Raw genomic sequence first — 17,795 nt, forward strand, 5'->3', positions numbered from 1 at the left:
CTCTTATCGACGACTTATCACCCTGCCTAAAAGTATTATTAATACTAAGAAGAAAAAAATAATATTAATACTAAGAATATTAAAATAATATTAATACTAAGAATATCAAAATAATATTAAAAAATAATATTAAAAAATAATATTAAAAAATAATATTAAAATAATATTAAAATAATGTTAAAATAATATTAATCAGTGTTCGAAATGCGTAATCGATTATCTCAATGTAAAATTTCGCGTTGCTAAAATCCGTATTTCAAATCTAACGGGCATCGAGAACTTTCTCGAGCCTTCGTTCGGTAAACAAAAACTCGAACGTTCGAGTCACCGCTCGTTTTTGCACCGCCTAAAAACGCTTGAAATTAAGCGATTGACAATAACATTGTCAACCGCCGTCAAAACTAAATCAACATACGGGCATGCGCGCCCATACGTCACGATCAGCTGATGGCCAATCAGCTGATCGAAAAAGGTCGTGCGCATGGCAAACGTCACAACGCTATTTCCTGACCTCATCGGCGGCCAATTATGCGCGGCGCCATGAGGTCACCGCCAAACTTTAAAGTTAATTGGGCCACGTCGCGACGGGGCCCAAAAATCCGCCCGGTATATAATGAGCCCAGCGAGAGGGCACGCGGAAGTCTCGCACTTTTCGCTTACCATACCGCTTAATCTTACCGCTCAGTCAAACCGCAAATATTAAACGACAACCGCTATTCTTCTCGGACTTTGATTTTCCGCACGCTCGATCTGTCTCGCCGCTCGCGATCTCCCGCGAGTTTAACCGCTTCGCTTGTCGTATCGCTCGTTGCACTGTACACTTGTCACGGTCATCGTTGAACTCTAATAAACTATTGTTTTGTGTGATTATCACGAGTTTCACTGCACTGGCCTATCCTCCACGTTCGCGCAATTTCTTGCCGGATCCGCTCGCGAACATTTCTGGTCCTTCGAGCCGGATATTTTACCATCATCCGCGTCCGCTGTTTCGTGAGTGATCCTCTCGTGCAGTTGGTGGAGTGAAGTGACCTCTGAAAAGACAAAAGGAACATTAGACATGAGTGCTGAAGTGAAGGTGCTGCTGGAAGCACAGCACGACATTCATGGTCGGATCTCCCGCGCCGTGGACAATCTGAGGAAGATGGGCGTGAGCAACATCACCCGCGACGCCATCCAAGCTCGCCTCGGCATCCTGGACAATCTCTGGCAAAAAATGGAGACCCAGCATGAGCTCATTCGTGCGGCGCTGAAGGACAAGTATCAGGAGAGTGAGTACGCTGTATCTGATTTTATTGAAGTCGCGGAGAATACTTACGTGACACAACGTAGCACGCTGACCAGCTACGCTGAGAAGCTTAAGGGCGAGACGCCCGCCGCGCTCAGAGGCGAGCCGGACCACGATCGGGCTCCTAAAACCTCGTTGCCGCGCATCAAGCTTCCGACGTTTGCGGGATCTTACGAAGAATGGCCGTCATTCCGCGACCTCTTCCAATCAGTCATCGGGGCGAATGAGTCAGTCTCCGACATCGAGCGATTTCACTACCTCCGGTCTTGTGTCAAGGGAGCCGCTGAAAAATTGATAAAATCATTAACGGTGACCGGTGATAATTACCATCGCGCTTGGACGATTTTGTGCAAGCACTTCAAAAACAAAAGGGAGCTTATCCGTTCTAATTTCGCCGCGTTCACCTCCGTTCCCAAAATGAAGTGCGAGTCAGCGGGAGAACTCGGTCGCATTCACAACGCCGTAACGACCGCGGTGAACGCGCAGGAGAGTATAGGGAGACCCATCAACTCCCACGGTATGGATCTCCTCAATTTTCTCACCGTCGAATTGTTCGATTCGCGTACACGGATGGAATGGGAGTCCTCGACCTGCGACTCCACTGATCCGCCAGACCACGGCGCCCTCGTCAGCTTCATCGCTAAGCGCATTCTCACGCTAAATGCCGCGAGGCCGCGAGTATCGCAACCAACCTCCGATGGCGCGTCGCGAACCGCGAAAGCTCACCACACGAAGACCGGATCCGATCACTTGAAGTGCGCACTGTGCCAGGGGAAGCACACCCTCATGCAGTGTAACGACTTCAAGGCGAAGTCCGCGATAGACCGAAAGTCCTTTGTAGAGCAGGGTAGACTGTGCTACAACTGTCTCGGGAACCACATGATCTTCAAGTGCCAGTCTGTGAAGACCTGTCTGACGTGCAAGAGCAAGCACCACACTACACTGCACGACGCGTACACTTCGCCCTCCTCCAACGAGGTGAACGCCCTGTCTGCGATGCACCCCTCATCTGAGCGTAAAGCGATCCTCCTCGCGACAGCTCGCGTGCATCTCACTGACCGCGCCGGGGATCTTCATCCGGTCCGAGCGATGCTCGATCAAGGATCCGAGGTGTCGATCATCTCCGAAGCACTGGTCCAACGGCTGAGACTTCCCCGCTCCCGCTCCTCAGTGTCCATAATCGGCATCGGCGAGTCACGATCCGGGTCAACCCGCGGGAGAGTGGCACTCAGTCTCTCCTCGATGATCACCGGGGCCAAACTCAAGGCCGTCGCCTTCGTGTTACCGCGCCTGTCGGCCTATCAGGGTTCTTCGGTGAAGAACCTCCCCTCCTGACCTCACGTTCATGGTCTTGAGCTCGCCGACCCCAGGTATCAGGAGCTCGATCCGGTAGAACTATTGTTGGGCGCGGAAGTCTGCTCAGCCATCCTTGAGGTCGGCCTTCGCAAGGGTGGTCCTCAAGATCCCGTCGCCCAGAAAACAGCCCTGGGATGGATCCTGTCAGGAGGGTCCAGCGCAGCACCCTTCCAAGGACTCCGTAACTCCTTGCAGTGCACTGTCGACCAAGAGCTCAATCAGCTTGTGCACAGCTTTTGGGAACAGGAAAGGGAACCCCCCTCCCCTGTTGCCCTTATACCAGAGGATCAAGAGTGCGAGACCCTCTTCATAAGTACTCACCAGCGAACTGCGTCCGGAAGATATGTAGTACGACTGCCGTTTTCTTCCCCGCCAACGTCGCTTGGTGGAACCCGTAAACCGGCTGAAAGCCTCTTGTCAGCGATGGACCTTCGGAGCAAGAGAGATCCTGAGTTCGGCGTCCGGTATCGGGAGTTTATGCAGGAGTACGAGGACCTGAAACACATGAGTCCTGTGACTACGGTCGGTACCGCAGGATGCTACCTACCTCACCACGGAGTCCTCCGCCAGTCCAACTCCTGCAGCAAGCTCCGCGTCGTCTTCAACGGGTCGCAGCGTATCGCCTCGGGGGACTCCCTCAATCGACATCTGCTGATCGGCGCCAACTTACTGCCAGCACTAGCTGATGTCCTCCTTCGCTGGCGCCGGCACCGCTTCGTGTTCGTCACCGACATCGAGAAGATGTTCCGGCAGATACTCGTCCACCCTGAAGATCGTCGCTTCCAGCGGATACTCTGGCGTCCAAAGGCTTCCGGCAAGATCCAAGAGTACGAGCTCAACACCGTGACCTACGGGCTCGCCTGTGCTCCGTTCCTCGCTGTCCGCACTCTCCAACAATTGGCGGCCGACGAAGAGGCACGAGCCCCGAAGGGAGCAACCGCTCTGCGCCATGACTGCTACATGGACGACGTGATCACCGGGTCGGACACCTTGCAGCACGCGGTCGGAGACGCCCTGCAGACGGAGCTCCGAGAGCTCTGCACGGCGGGCGGGTTTCCGCTGCGGAAATGGGCCGCCAATAGCGAGGCCATCCTTGAGGGTGTTCCTCCCGATCACCGACTCAAACAGGCATACCATTCCTGGGAGAGCGAGGTACACTCCACCTTAGGCCTGCGTTGGCATCCGGCCAGCGACGACTTCTCCTTCGCCATCCAGCCTCGAAGCACTGGCGAATTCACTAAGAGGCGAGTCCTGGCGGAAACGGCACGGCTATTCGACCCTTTGGGATGGCTCGCTCCTGTGATCATCCGCGCCAAGATCTTAATCCAGTCAGCATGGTTGAAAAGGCTGGACTGGGACTCTCCGCTCCCAGCGGAGGACGCTCAGTCTTGGCAGCGCCTCCTCTCCGAGCTCCATTTGCTGGAGCGCCTCCGAATAAGGCGCTGGCTGGGTGTCACTCAACAGGATCCGACGGTCGAGATCCACGGCTTCGCCGACGCGTCTGAGCGTGGATACGCGGCCGTCGTCTACCTTCGCGTGCCCAGTACGGAAGAGACGTCCATCCACTTACTGGCCGCGAAAAGCAAGGTCGCGCCGATTAAGCCCGTGACGCTCCCACGGCTGGAACTCTGCGCTGCCTCCTTGCTGACCAACCTCGTGTACCACCTCCGGTCATCACTGGAGGTGTCGGCGCCAGTATATCTCTGGTCCGACTCCAAGGTTGTCCTCCACTGGATCAAGGGTCATGCTTCACGGTGGAAAACCTACGTGGCCAATAGAGTGTCGCTGATCCAGGAGCGGCTCCCCGAAGCGCAGTGGCGACACGTCCCGGGTCAAGAGAATCCTGCCGATTGTGCTTCCAGAGGGATCGCTCCGAGGGATCTGCTGAACCACCCCCTATGGTGGGAGGGCCCCGGCTGGCTTCTCGGCGACTCGTCACTATGGCCAGCCAGCGACGAGGCATCAATGGTCAGCGTTCCTGAAACAAAAACCACGGTATTAACGGCCATCAGCAAGGTCAGACCGGAGCCTGAAATACTCCTACAGTTCTCGACACTGCATAGGCTCTTAGGTGTCTCTGCTTGGTGTCTTCGTTGGCGCCGGACCGCTCGTCATCCTCCCAGCGTCGCCCTGCTCTCGGACGAGCTCGACGCCTCCCTCATTCGCTGGCTGAGAATCGTCCAAGGGATCCACTACGCCGTTGAACTAGCCGCCGTACGAGAGTCTCGCCCAGTGCCTCGCGGTAGCCACCTGGCCAGGCTGCATCCATTCCTCGACGACGACGGGATCCTGCGCGTCGGCGGCCGTCTGAAACACGCAATACTCACTTACGATGAACGACATCCTATGATAGCGCCGCCCACTTCATGGCTCACCAAGCTCGTGATAGAGTCTTGTCACCGCCGGACGCTTCATGGAGGCACTCAGCTCACTTTGGGGCTCCTTCGCCTCCGCTTCTGGGTGCCGCAAGGTCGAGCCGTAATCAAGCGGATACTGCACTGGTGCGTGACATGCACCCGCTGGCGAGCCCACACTCCACGGCCCCTCATGGCCGACCTCCCTCGGGGGCGAGTCACTCCAGCACGCCCTTTCCTGAGGACAGGAGTCGATTACGCTGGCCCGATATTCCTCCGCACTTCCAAGGGGCGAGGACATCGAGCTCACAAGGCGTTCATAGCCGTGTTCGTCTGCCTCTGTTCCAGAGCCGTCCATCTTGAGGTAGTATCTGACTACTCCTCTGACGCCTTCCTCGCAGCATTCCGCAGGTTCGTTTCCCGTCGCGGACTGTGCGAGGAAATGTACTCGGACTGCGGAACTAACTTCATCGGGGCGGACAACCAACTCCGAGAATTCTTCCGCGCGTCATCTTCCGACGGCCGTCGCATCTCTCGGGAAGTCGCCAAGGAAGGAATATCCTGGCGCTTCAATCCTCCCGCCGCGCCGCACTTCGGAGGCCTCTGGGAAGCGGCGGTGAAATCCATGAAACATCACCTGCGACGGGTGATAGGAGAGACTACGCTCACCTTCGAGGAGATGAGTACTCTTCTTTCACAAATCGAAGCATGTTTAAATTCTCGTCCATTGCAGGCTTTCTCAGATGACCCCGACGACATCACCGCATTGACTCCAGGGCATCTCCTAATAGGCGCCCCTCTACTGGCGGTCCCAGAGCCCTCATTAGCCGAACGGCCTCCGAACGCCCTATCCCGGTGGCAGCTGCTGCAACGAATGCGTGACCACTTCTGGCAGCGATGGTCTCAGGAGTATGTCCACGCCTTGGCACCTCGATCAAAATGGCTCAACTCCGAGCCCGCTCCGGAGGTCGGAGCATTGTGCCTCCTCCGTTCGGAGATGACCCCGCCTTCCCGCGAATACTCGCGCTGCATCCAGGAAGCGATGGCACGGTCCGCGTTGTGACTGTCCGCACCTCCACCTCGGATCTCGTTCGGCCAGTCGTAAAACTCGTCCTTTTACCGGGAGTCAAGGAGGCTCGCGCGTCCGTAGACGAATAATGCTCGGGCACTATTCTCCCCGCGTTGCGTAGAGTCTTGCGCGCCTCACTATATTGTACATATTGTATATATCGTGTATATATTTTTCATTACAGCTGTCCGTCGTCCATCTCGCGTTCTCGCCGCGATTTCCTCATTCGCATATCACTAGTCACCCACTCACTGTACATTGTGCATCCCCGAGCGATGCACAATTGATCCCCATTAATCATTGCACTTCACATCGCATTACTTTTCATTATTTCACTGTAAATATCACCGTATTTCACTACCGCAACTCTCAGTCTCGCGAAAGATAGAAATCAACTGAACAACACGTGTTGTCGTATTGCGTCACACATTCCATTCATCGATCGCGATCCAGATACCGCCAATTGAACCGCTTGCGACATCTGTCCGTCCCCGTTCATACTCGCGAATTTCGTCACGCGCTGACGAGGCGGGCGGGATGTTCGAAATGCGTAATCGATTATCTCAATGTAAAATTTCGCGTTGCTAAAATCCGTATTTCAAATCTAACGGGCATCGAGAACTTTCTCGAGCCTTCGTTCGGTAAACAAAAACTCGAACGTTCGAGTCACCGCTCGTTTTTGCACCGCCTAAAAACGCTTGAAATTAAGCGATTGACAATAACATTGTCAACCGCCGTCAAAACTAAAACAACATACGGGCATGCGCGCCCATACGTCACGATCAGCTGATGGCCAATCAGCTGATCGAAAAAGGTCGTGCGCATGGCAAACGTCACAACGCTATTTCCTGACCTCATCGGCGGCCAATTATGCGCGGCGCCATGAGGTCACCGCCAAACTTTAAAGTTAATTGGGCCACGTCGCGACGGGGCCCAAAAATCCGCCCGGTATATAATGAGCCCAGCGAGAGGGCACGCGGAAGTCTCGCACTTTTCGCTTACCATACCGCTTAATCTTACCGCTCAGTCAAACCGCAAATATTAAACGACAACCGCTATTCTTCTCGGACTTTGATTTTCCGCACGCTCGATCTGTCTCGCCGCTCGCGATCTCCCGCGAGTTTAACCGCTTCGCTTGTCGTACCGCTCGTTGCACTGTACACTTGTCACGGTCATCGTTGAACTCTAATAAACTATTGTTTTGTGTGATTATCACGAGTTTCACTGCACTGGCCTATCCTCCACGTTCGCGCAATTTCTTGCCGGATCCGCTCGCGAACAATCAGCGAATAAACTCGTATCGCGCGTACGCGGTTGAACGTATTTTTTTCCGGCACTTCCTCCGGAGCAATCGAGAATTTATCGCGCCTCATTAAATTAAATTACCTCGTTATATTTCCGCATTGCGCGATTTTTTTCATATCGCTTTAGATTACGGCGTTAGCATTAGCATTCGACGGAATCACAAAGACTCGGCGATAGCGATATCGCAGATATAAATCAGCGCCGAGAGACCGTTTTTTCCTCAGAATGAGTCTCGCGATCCCGTTGTTGAGTGCGTCTGATATCGCGAGTGTTCTCAGTGCGTCCAGTGTTCCTAACGTATCCAGCATTCATTCTCGGAGTTATTTTTTTCACGCGAACGACGAGCAGCGATGAAATTTCGCGATTGCGGAGGATGCTTCGCGAATGCACGTTCACGCCGTGGATGTGCTTGTGGAAGATAAAGTACATCAGAAATCTCATGGATGCGATCCTCAATATAGCCGTAACGTGGAACGTAAGTACTCATTCGTCTCTTTATTCTTTCGCTCTCCTTCGAGGAAAAAATACTACGTATATTTTTTTTTTCACAGTTCGAGAATGAGGTTGAGATCTGTGGATTCGTCAACATACGTCGCCGACATAGGATACGACAGGCGAGACTGAAGCAACGGCGATTCTTAAACTCCTTATGGTGCGACCGGCCGTCCTATAGAGAATGGGAGAGGCGCTCCCCTAATATCTACGCCGACATCTTTCGACTAAGAAGATTGTTCGACATGGAGCCGCTCGTCTCGGATCGCGCGTTTAAAACCGAGGATTTCTGTGACGACGATTCTCCCGTGGAGATATGGTACTGTGACGCGAGCTCGCTCGAGGAAACGAGCTCCATCCGTACGGAGGACGAAGGATTTTAACCGAGGTACTGATCACTTCTGGTATAACGCGCCGTTCTTTCCTTTCGCGTCTCTCGATACGTATTATTATCATTAATACGCAGCTTTACGTATTTCAGACGTCTCGTCGATCTCGACGTCTCGTCGAAGGACGGTGTCGGAGGACGGCGTCGAAGGACAGCGTCGGAGGACGGCGTCGAAGGACGGCGCCGAAGGACGGAGTCGAAGAACGGCGTCTTCCCTGGAAGACTATGCATTATTGAAGTAGACTACTATCACATGCAAAGTTATCCCTTAAGATTGATCTTCGCCCGCGTCGCCTCCCTTCCCCTTGCGCGCGTCAAAACTCATCGTCGCTCTCGCGAACTGAGCTTGTTTCGCCGATCGGGCGCGCCGCATCTTCACGAGAGATTCGTCGTCGTCGTCGTCGTCGTCGTAGTAATCGTCGTCGTAATCGTAGTCGTAATTTTGTCTCCCCCATATTCATATAATTCATTATGCCGGGGGGTATTTATGGTTGATTCGCGGGCGTTTCTCTGTATTCATACACTCTATTATGCCGGGGGGTATTTATGGTTGATTCGCGGGCGTTTCTCTGTATTCATATAATCCATTATGCCGGGGGGTATTTATGGTTGATTCGCAGGTGCCTCTCAATATTCCTGTCCATACTCGTATACTCCCTCTTACAGGGGTATTTATGGGTCATTTATGGTCGATTCCTAGGTCGATTCCTAGGTCGTTTACGGTTCGCTTACGGTTCGCTTACGGTTCGCTTACGGTTCGCTTATGGTTCTTACGGTTCTTATGGTTCTTATGGTTCTTATGGTTCTTAGGTTCTTACGGTTCTTACGGTTTGCTTACGGTTCATTCACGAATGAACCCCCGCGATCGTTTCGCCTTGTTCGGGCGCGGTTATACGGGTAAGCGTAAGGCTCGAGATCGCGATACATTCATTCACAAATCATGTTTTTGCAGCTACTTTATTTTTAAATGGTCGTTCGATATGAGCTTAAACGGGCATGTTTTTGTAAGACCGTTTATTTACGTCGTTCCCGAGAGCATTAAGAAGTAGCTCTTCGCACTCCGTATCGGTTCGCAGGTCATTCTTTGGTCGTTCTCACAGGTCGTTCGTATATATCGTTCGTATATACAACTTTTACTGAAGTCATTTTTGATTGCAGGCTTTCCCTAAGAGATATTCGAGTGGATCATTTAAAATGGGTCCACCCCGTATATAATAGTCGTACATTTAATAATCGTATTTTTCAATCATATATGTTTAACAATGGTATATTGTAATCGCCGTGTCGTATCCATCGTCGATAGTCGCGCGATCAGCAAACAGGGAGGAGAACTCGAAGACCCTCCGCGTTCTCTCGAACATTATATTAGGATGTTCTAATATAATGTTGTAATATAAGGTTCGCCGACTACTTCAAGTTCCTCCCCCCCACCACAAGCTCACTCGCGTATCGGCCGTGTAATTACTTCATTATGTTAAGCGTTATACTAAGCGTTATACTAAGCGTTATACTAAGCGTTATATTAAACGTTATTAACCCCACGCTCCATCGGAGAGAACGAACTTTTTTTTTTTAAAAAAAGAAACAAACGAAACAAAAAATTAGAAAAGGGAGAGAAAGATACTTAGGACGCGCTAAGAGAGGTGATCGAAGAAGAAATGATTCTTTATTCGTACAAAAAAAATGATTTTTTTTATTCTCTACAAAAAACATTATTCTTCATTCGTACAAAAAATAATGCGCGCCGATCTGCAATCACAAAGATATCGCTTAGACGGCGCCTTGCGTTGTCTTCTACTTCTTTTTACATATTTTGTTGAACATAAAATCGAACCAATTTGACGCGATATCGAAGCACGCCGATACGCGCCGTGGTTATATTAGTCCGGATACTTGTCGGAGGCAAGAGGAGGTGAATGTAGCGTATCGGCTTTACGAGATGTTTTACAAATTGTTCGACAGGGTTNCGTTTCGCGGCGCTCATCTCGCCGTCTCTATTTTTTTTCCTACCCTCTCTTTGACTGTGCTTATCTGGAGTTTTAGCGCCAGTTGTAGATTACCTTATTCGGATCGATCGTTTTAGGAATCGCCAGCCGCCGCCCGCCGCAGCCCTCGTCGCCGTTGTCCGTCCGTCGCGGCCGTTCTCCTCCGCGCAGGTTCGTTTCGCTTCTCCGTTTTCTCGCCGATCTCCTTGAGCCGCGCGACGGAGGTCCCAGTTCGCGCGACAGTTTGCTCGACGCGTCCCCGTTCGTCCGATTCGTCTCGACGGAGCTCTCCAGATCGTCCAGTCGCTTGTCGACGACCGCGCGCGAGGCCGATCTTCCGCCTCGACGGTCTCGATCCTCGTCGCGGCGAGCTCCTGCAGATTCTCCAGCGTTTGCAGTCGATTCTCGAGAGCGCTCCCCCTCGCGCGAATCCGCGTAAAGTCGGCTTCCAGAGCGCTCGATCTCTCGGTCGCGGCGCTCTCGAGAGCGTCGATCTTCTTGCTCAGAGCGACGAATTTCTGCGCCGTCGAGGCCGCGTTGTTATCTGCTCGCGTTCTCGCGCTCGCGATAAAGCTGGCGATTATTCGTCACGTTCGCTCTCACCGCGTGCATAACGCTTTCGACGTAACTCTTGTTCGTCGCGTCGTGATTGTCGGTCGGCCAGGCCACTTCTCGTATCTTGAGATGCCGCGCGTCGTAATGGCGACGCGAGGAAGAAATCGGAGACGGTCAGGCACAGCGCGTTATCGCGCACGTAATTTCGCAGAGATTCCACGCTCGCGCGCAATCTAGCGCTCGTCGCGTCGCGACCGCGTCTTCTCCGCGTCGACACTCCGAACTTGCTCGTGAACATCGCGCCGTCGAATGAGGCGCGCGTCGCCGCGATCGGTCTCACAGTCATCTCACCCGCCTCGCGGAGCTCCTCGATTATCGACAGGATCTCGTTGTCGTGAGCGTTGTTGCCGGCTTGACGAGAAGCGTCCAGCAATCTTAGACGATCCACCAATTCGTTCGGATCGTCCCAGTGAACGTAGTCCACGGTGTCGCGGGTCGCGCGCATAGCCCGCGGCACGCGACCCCCGCCGATCTTCTTCCTCGGACTGTCCGTCCGCAGGATCGGAGCTATGACGTGCTTGTACTTGTATCCCTTGTTTCCCAGTACGGGCATGCGAATATTGTGCTCGCGCCTGTGAGCGTTAGTTTGTAGAAGTATGCTCCTGTACGCGGCTTTGTCTCTCTCGGTGTACTTGAAATCGTCGGGAATTCTCTTGAAGATCAATTCGTACAGACCGTAAGTACCGGCGTATCTGACTCCGTCCACGAATATCGCGTCGTCGGCGCCTACGTCGAATCGCTTGTCCCCGAGCATAGTGCCCGCGTCGGCAAAGTAGACTCCGTAAACGTGATCGAAATCGCTCGGCGCGCCGCCGCCGAGAAGAGCGCCCACGTACTTTCGCGCCAACGGGCCCAATTGATCGCGCAGGATGTCTCGCCCTCGAGGAGTCCGCAGAGATTGTCTCACGGACGTTTCGAGCGTCGTCGGCGATCCGAGAAAGACGTCGTCGCTCGTCTCGAACGTCTCCTCGACGGACGGCTGCGCGAAGAGGTCTCCGCTCGCGAATTCGCGCCGCTGCGCGGGAGACGCGTCCGGCGCTCCCACGGGCATGGAAGTCGTCGCGTTCAGACGGCGAGATCGCTTAGTTTTGAATCCTTTCGCGGACGGCGGCGGCGGCGGTAACGCGCTCTCCTCGGCCTCTTCTTTGTCGTCCTCCTCCTCCTCCGACGCCACCGTTCTCTTGACGCCTCGCGCGAACGTCTCGTCGATCTCGCTCTTCGCCGGTTCCCTCTCTCGCGCGCTCGCGCCTCGCGCGGAATCGTCTCCGACGCGCTCGGCGATGCGTCGCAACGGCTCGACGATCGGTTTGAAACGCGTCTCCAGAGCGCTATCGCTCTCCATCTTTCCGGTCTTCAACGCTCTGTGCTTCCTGCGAATCGACGCGCGCGTTCTCGCTATCTCTATCGCGGTTTTCTCGCGTCTGTCGACGTCCGTCATCGCGCGCGTCATTTCTCGACGTTTCGCCTTCTCTTATCTCTCTCCCCTCTACGATCGCCACCGTCTCGAGAAGACCGACTCATCCTCGACGACGACGACGACGCACGCGACGCTCTACGGCACGGCGTAATCGTTGAACCCTCACCTGTATCTGCCGTTGCGCAGCGCGCTATCTTTGTCGATCACTAGAAAACCGTATCGGTATTTCCAACACGCGCGACACAGCGCGTGAAAATCCTCGTACGGCATATCGGTGTTCACGTGATCGCTGTGCACGTGTTTCAGATTAGTGCTGCCATCCTGCTTAAAGAGTATCAATAGATTCGCGTTGTCGCGTATCAGATGTTTGGGTATCTTAGCGTACGATTGGCACAGATAGAAGCAATCGATCTTCGCGTGACGTCCCATGGCGAAGTACTCTCTCACGACATCCTGTTTGTCGCAGGCCACGTCGTCGAACACGAATATCGAGTTCGGCGACGCCTCGCTAGGTGGGATGACGTCGACGTTGTTCGAATACGTGAAGTAACCGATATCCTCATAGGTTTCAACAATTTCTCCAGATATCGATATTTAGGCTGATGCAACGATTTCGAGTAAACGTACACGTTCTCGAATCGCACGCCGTGCGGGCTCTCCAGAAGGCTTATCAGCACGTTCGTTTTACCGCAATTAGAGGGACCGCAGATTACGCAGCGGATCGCGGTCGGTAACAGATTACCGTGTCTTCGCGGTTCCTCGTTCATCGAGCGCGTCTTACCGTCGACGTTGGACACTCTTATCGCGATCGGTTGACGCACGAAACGCATCGTTTTCTCTCTCTCTCCTCTCGCGATTCTTCCTCGTTGTCGCGAGCGAATCTGCGTCACAGTGCGCAGACTCGCGCGCGCGAGCAACGAGCGCGGATTCGTCCTCGCGAACGGATATATATAGAGGGAGAAAAAAAACGATCGCGCAGTTAGGCGTGTCCGATCGACGGTGACGCGATAGAGTTACGCGCGCGCGCGCGACGCTTCGTCATGTTTATTCTATTGGTGAACGATTACGATATTCTCGGACTCAACGTCGATCAGTTGCAGTACGTTCCGAAGAAGCTTCTGCTGGACAAGTACGGCGATTTCGTCGATCGATTGTGGGAGAGATTGCCCGTACATCTGCAGGACGATCCGGACGTGCAGCGTTATCGCCTCTGTCACAAGCATCACAATCAGCCGTGGCAACGAACGCACATCGACGGTCCGCCGCCGTGCGTCAAAGATTGCGGCATGTGCCGGGAGAAGGAAATGGCGTGATGATGATGAGCGTGTCGACGATCGAGGCGTATGAGATACGCCGAGGACGCCGCGACGGAAGTCGTCGGCGGTAGCGGTTTGCTCAATAGAACTATAAACGCTCTTCCGTTCGAACTACATATACCGGGATATCAGTTCTGCGGTCCCGGTACTCGTCTCGCTAAGCGGCTCGCGCGAGGCGATCGAGGCGTCAATCCACTGGACGCGGCTTGCCGCGAGCACGACGTCGCCTATTCGCGGAGCGACGATCTCGCCGATCGGCACGTCGCGGATCGGACGCTCGGAGCGAGAGCGTTCGAGCGTATCCGGGCCGGGGATTCGACCCTCGGCGAGAGAGTGGCGGCGTCGGCCGTATGGGCGGCTATGAAGGCGAAGACGAAACTAGGAATGGATATGGCTGGAGCGCGAAGAGGCGCGAGAAAGAGCGGCGGGGGCGGCAAGAGAAGAACGACCACGACGAGGAGGAGGACGATGACGAGAGGACGGGTTCTTCCCGCGGCGAAACGCGGCAGCTTCCTGCCGCTGTTGCCGGCGCTCGGAGCTTTAGGATCGCTGATCGGCGGAGCGGCCGGCGTGGCGAAGATGGTGAACGACGGTAAGGCCGTGCGTCGGCAATTGGAGGAGCTGCAGCGACACAATCGAACGATGGAGGGCCGCGGTTTGTATCTCGCGCCTTACAAACGCGGCGGAAGCATCGCGAGACGAGGCGGACGAACGGTTAGGAGGAAGAGGAAGAAAAAAAAAGTCGCGTCTTCGCGCGCGTTAGACGACGTCGTAGCTCCGATCGGCGTCACGACGAACGAACAGTTGAACAGCGCGGCCAAACGCGCTCGCGTGCGTCACTTCAGAGGTGTATTCATGCGCGACGCGTTGCCGGCGCGAGTTCGTCGCGACGAGAGTGGTATCGTGAACCTGGACGACGCCTCGGGGCCGGGCACGCATTGGGTGGCGTACGCTAAAAGGGGAAAAGACGCTATCTACTTCGACGCTTTCGGCAATCTTCGGCCGCCTCGAGAACTCGCGCGTTATCTCGGACGCGACACGCGCGTCGCGTACAATCGCGACTCCCAACAGACGTACGATCAGAGCGTCTGCGGACAATTGTGCCTGCACTTCCTTCGACGAGTCGATTGGGGAGGAGGAAGGAGGAAGCCCTTCGGTCTCTAACGGCGATAGCGCGCGTCGTCATGTCGCTGATTCTCACGCTGACCGGAAGAAGCAACGTTCTCACGGCGAGTTACTTTCCGCCTCTCGATCTGAGCGACGACGATTACAAGCTCGGCCTGACCAATTTCGAGACCTACAACACGATTCCGAACGTGAATTCCTCGAACAATAAATTTTACTTCGACGACAACGACGAGACGATCGCGATCCCGATCGGATCCTACGAGCTGTGCGATATAAGCGCGTACCTGAGAGCCGCGATTCTTCGAAGACGGCGACGACCGCCGAGCGCGAGTACCGGAGGGAGAGAAGGCGGCGATGGCGCCAGCGCCAGCGACGACGACGACGACGAGGAATATCTGTACGACGTCGAGGACGCGGAGGACGAGAGCGGCGATCGCGTTCTCGCGCTACGCGGCAACGACAATACCATGAGAAGCGAAATCAAATGCGCGTACCGAATTAATTTCACCAAACCGGACAATATCGGATCGTTGTTAGGTTTCTCCCAGTCTCGCGTATTGCGGCCGAACAAATGGTACGCGTCCGACGAGCCCGTGAGCATTATCGTGGTTAACACGATTCGCGTGGAGTGCAACCTGACGACGGGCGCGTACGTGAACGGGAGATCCGCTCACGCGATACACGAATTCGCGCCGAACGTCCCGCCGGGATACAAAGTGTCGGAGATCCCGAGGCAGATCATTTATCTGCCGGTCATCGCGCGACTCGTGACCGACGTATCGCTGCGCGTCGTCGATCAGGACGGTCGATTGATCGATTTCCGCGGCGAGGAGATCTCGATTCGACTGCACGTGCGGCGCAGACGATAGAGAGCGCGCGGCGAGACGGGGCGATGCTCGTCGTGCGCGAATCTAGCGTCGCGACGTCACGTCGCGGCGGTGACCGCGATCGCGTCGCGGGAACTCGAGTCGCGCGCCCGAGAGAGAGGAGCGTTCGGGAGATTGTCCGCGGTCAACGTCGCTTTTCTGCGATCCATGGGTTTCGTCGTGCCGAGAGCCGCGCGATAGTTCGACGACGACGACGACGACATGAGGGACATTCTGAGCATCGGCGGGGAACCCGTCTTCGACGATCGCATCGTGAAGATCGAGAGTCACACGTACAATCCGTACGCCAACACCACTTTCGGATACAGCGACGAGATACGAATACCCATACAACAGCAGGACCTATACACGCTGCCGTGCGAGAGTTTTCTCTACGTCGAAGGTAGACTGCACGCGAAGAATAATCCGCCGCCCGCGTCGAGCGGCGAATCGGGTAAGTCCGCCTCGGCCTCTAAGGAGCCGTCCGTGCCCTCGACGCCGGCGTGGCTCGTGAACAATTGCGTCGCCTTTATGTTCGAGGAGATACGTTACGAGCTCGATGGCGTGGAGATCGATCGTAATCGCAACGTCGGAATAACCAGCACGATCAAGAACTACGTCTCGCTGACGGCCAAACGAGGCAAGATCTTGAAGAACGCCGGATGGGATCTCGCGACTGGACCGAGCGGCGTCGCGTCGACGGGCGACTTCAACTTCTGCGTTCCTCTCGACACGCTGCTAGGTTTCTGCGAGGATTACAGGCGCGTCGTCATCAACGCGCGTCACGAGCTGATTCTGATAAGAGCGCGAAACGACAACAATTGTCTGATATCGCGCGAGGAATTCGAGCCGAGAGTCGAGCTCGCTCAGATACAGTGGCGCGTGCCGCACGTGGTGCTGAATGACGTCAACAAATTATCGCTGTTGTGCACGTTGGACAGCGGCAGATATCTGAGCGCGCCCTTTCGCTCGTGGGATCTCTACGAGTTTCCGCTCCTGCAGAGCACGACCAAACACTCGTGGGCCGTAAAAGCGGCCACGCAGCTCGAGAAACCGCGTTACGTCATCTTCGCGTTGCAGACCGGAAGGAAGAACGTCCTGTCGCAGGACGCTTCCAGATTCGACGCGTGCAATCTGACCAACGTAAAGTTGTATCTCAATTCCGACTTCTATCCGTACGACGATATGAATTTGGACTTCAATAAGAACAAGATCGCCGTACTGTACGACGCCTACGCGAGATTTCGACGAACGTATTACGGATCCGCGAGCGACGAGATGCTCCTGACCATGAATAAATTTCTATACTGCGGCCCGCTCGCGATGATAGATTGTTCCCGCCAAAACGAAGCGATTAAAAGCGCCACTGTGGACGTTCGTCTAGAATTCGACTGCAAGGACAACGTTCCTTCTAACACCACGGCGTACTGTCTAATCATTCACGATCGCGTGGTGGAGTACAATCCGTTGACGAACGTCGTGCGTAAGATCCTGTAAGACGACGCGTCGGACGGGAGGGGGGAGAGAGGAAACTCGAAATCGCGAAGATATCGGGGAGAGACGCGAATAAACATCAGTATCTCGCGACGATGACCGCGACGACGGTCGCGGGCGATATCGCCCCGCCGATCTTCATAGATCTGCAGGGTTTCGTCGTCAACGAGCGATTCGTGACGAAGGAGATGGCGATACTCGCGAATGGCAGAGATCTGACGCATCGCGTCTTTCGCGCGCCGATGTCGTGGAATCTGCTGACGAAGGGCGAGAAGTCGCAGGCCTGTTGGCTGACTCTCAATCACCACGAATTTCACTGGACCGACGGACACGTGGAGTATAGGCACGCGAAGCAGATCGTTCGCGACGCGATATATCGCGCGTCGAGGGATCTCGCGTCGAACGCCGCGGTGACGATCTACGTCAAGGGTCTCGAGAAGAAGAGGTGGCTGGCCGACATCGCGGGAGAGGTCGCGGAACGGCTCGACCTGACGATGGAGACCATCGACGCGGATTACGAGGATATCGGACCCCTTCGAACGCTAGCCGCGACTCGCGTCTATCGCTGCGGCTATCACTCGAAGAATTGCGCCTTGGAAAACGTGTGCAAACTGCACAACTGGTGGTTGGAGAGACGCGATCAATTGCGCGACATGTGAACGGAGATGCGTCGTAGATTAGTCTTACGCGTACTCTTATCGACGACTTATCACCCTGCCTAAAAG

General features: G+C 54.7%; 3 protein-coding genes across 3 annotated transcripts; all 3 read left to right on the forward strand.

Annotated features, from left to right (window-relative positions):
* The first annotated feature begins 1,057 nt into the window (after nucleotides 1–1,057).
* On the forward strand, nucleotides 1,058–2,620 carry LOC112637857. The gene has a single exon (XM_025408517.1). The coding sequence runs from the start codon at nucleotides 1,058–1,060 to the stop codon at nucleotides 2,618–2,620; it is 1,563 nt and encodes a 520-aa protein (XP_025264302.1).
* A 981-nt stretch (nucleotides 2,621–3,601) lies between these two features.
* Nucleotides 3,602–6,058, forward strand: LOC112637858. The gene has a single exon (XM_025408518.1). The coding sequence runs from the start codon at nucleotides 3,602–3,604 to the stop codon at nucleotides 6,056–6,058; it is 2,457 nt and encodes an 818-aa protein (XP_025264303.1).
* Nucleotides 6,059–15,798: 9,740 nt separating this feature from the next.
* Nucleotides 15,799–17,073, forward strand: LOC112637859. Its single transcript, XM_025408519.1, has one exon. The coding sequence runs from the start codon at nucleotides 15,799–15,801 to the stop codon at nucleotides 17,071–17,073; it is 1,275 nt and encodes a 424-aa protein (XP_025264304.1).
* The last annotated feature ends 722 nt before the right edge of the window (nucleotides 17,074–17,795 follow it).

This window comes from Camponotus floridanus, unplaced genomic scaffold, assembly GCF_003227725.1.
Source record: "Camponotus floridanus strain SB8 unplaced genomic scaffold, Cflo_v7.5 scaffold212, whole genome shotgun sequence".
NCBI classification, from domain to species: Eukaryota; Metazoa; Arthropoda; class Insecta; order Hymenoptera; family Formicidae; genus Camponotus; species Camponotus floridanus.

Bases quoted from the DNA above. Each gene is read 5' to 3' on its own strand.
- LOC112637859 (XM_025408519.1), top strand. From the start codon at position 15,799: ATGAGGGACATTCTGAGCATCGGCGGGGAACCCGTCTTCGACGATCGC.
- LOC112637858 (XM_025408518.1), top strand. From the start codon at position 3,602: ATGGACGACGTGATCACCGGGTCGGACACCTTGCAGCACGCGGTCGGA.
- LOC112637857 (XM_025408517.1), top strand. From the start codon at position 1,058: ATGAGTGCTGAAGTGAAGGTGCTGCTGGAAGCACAGCACGACATTCAT.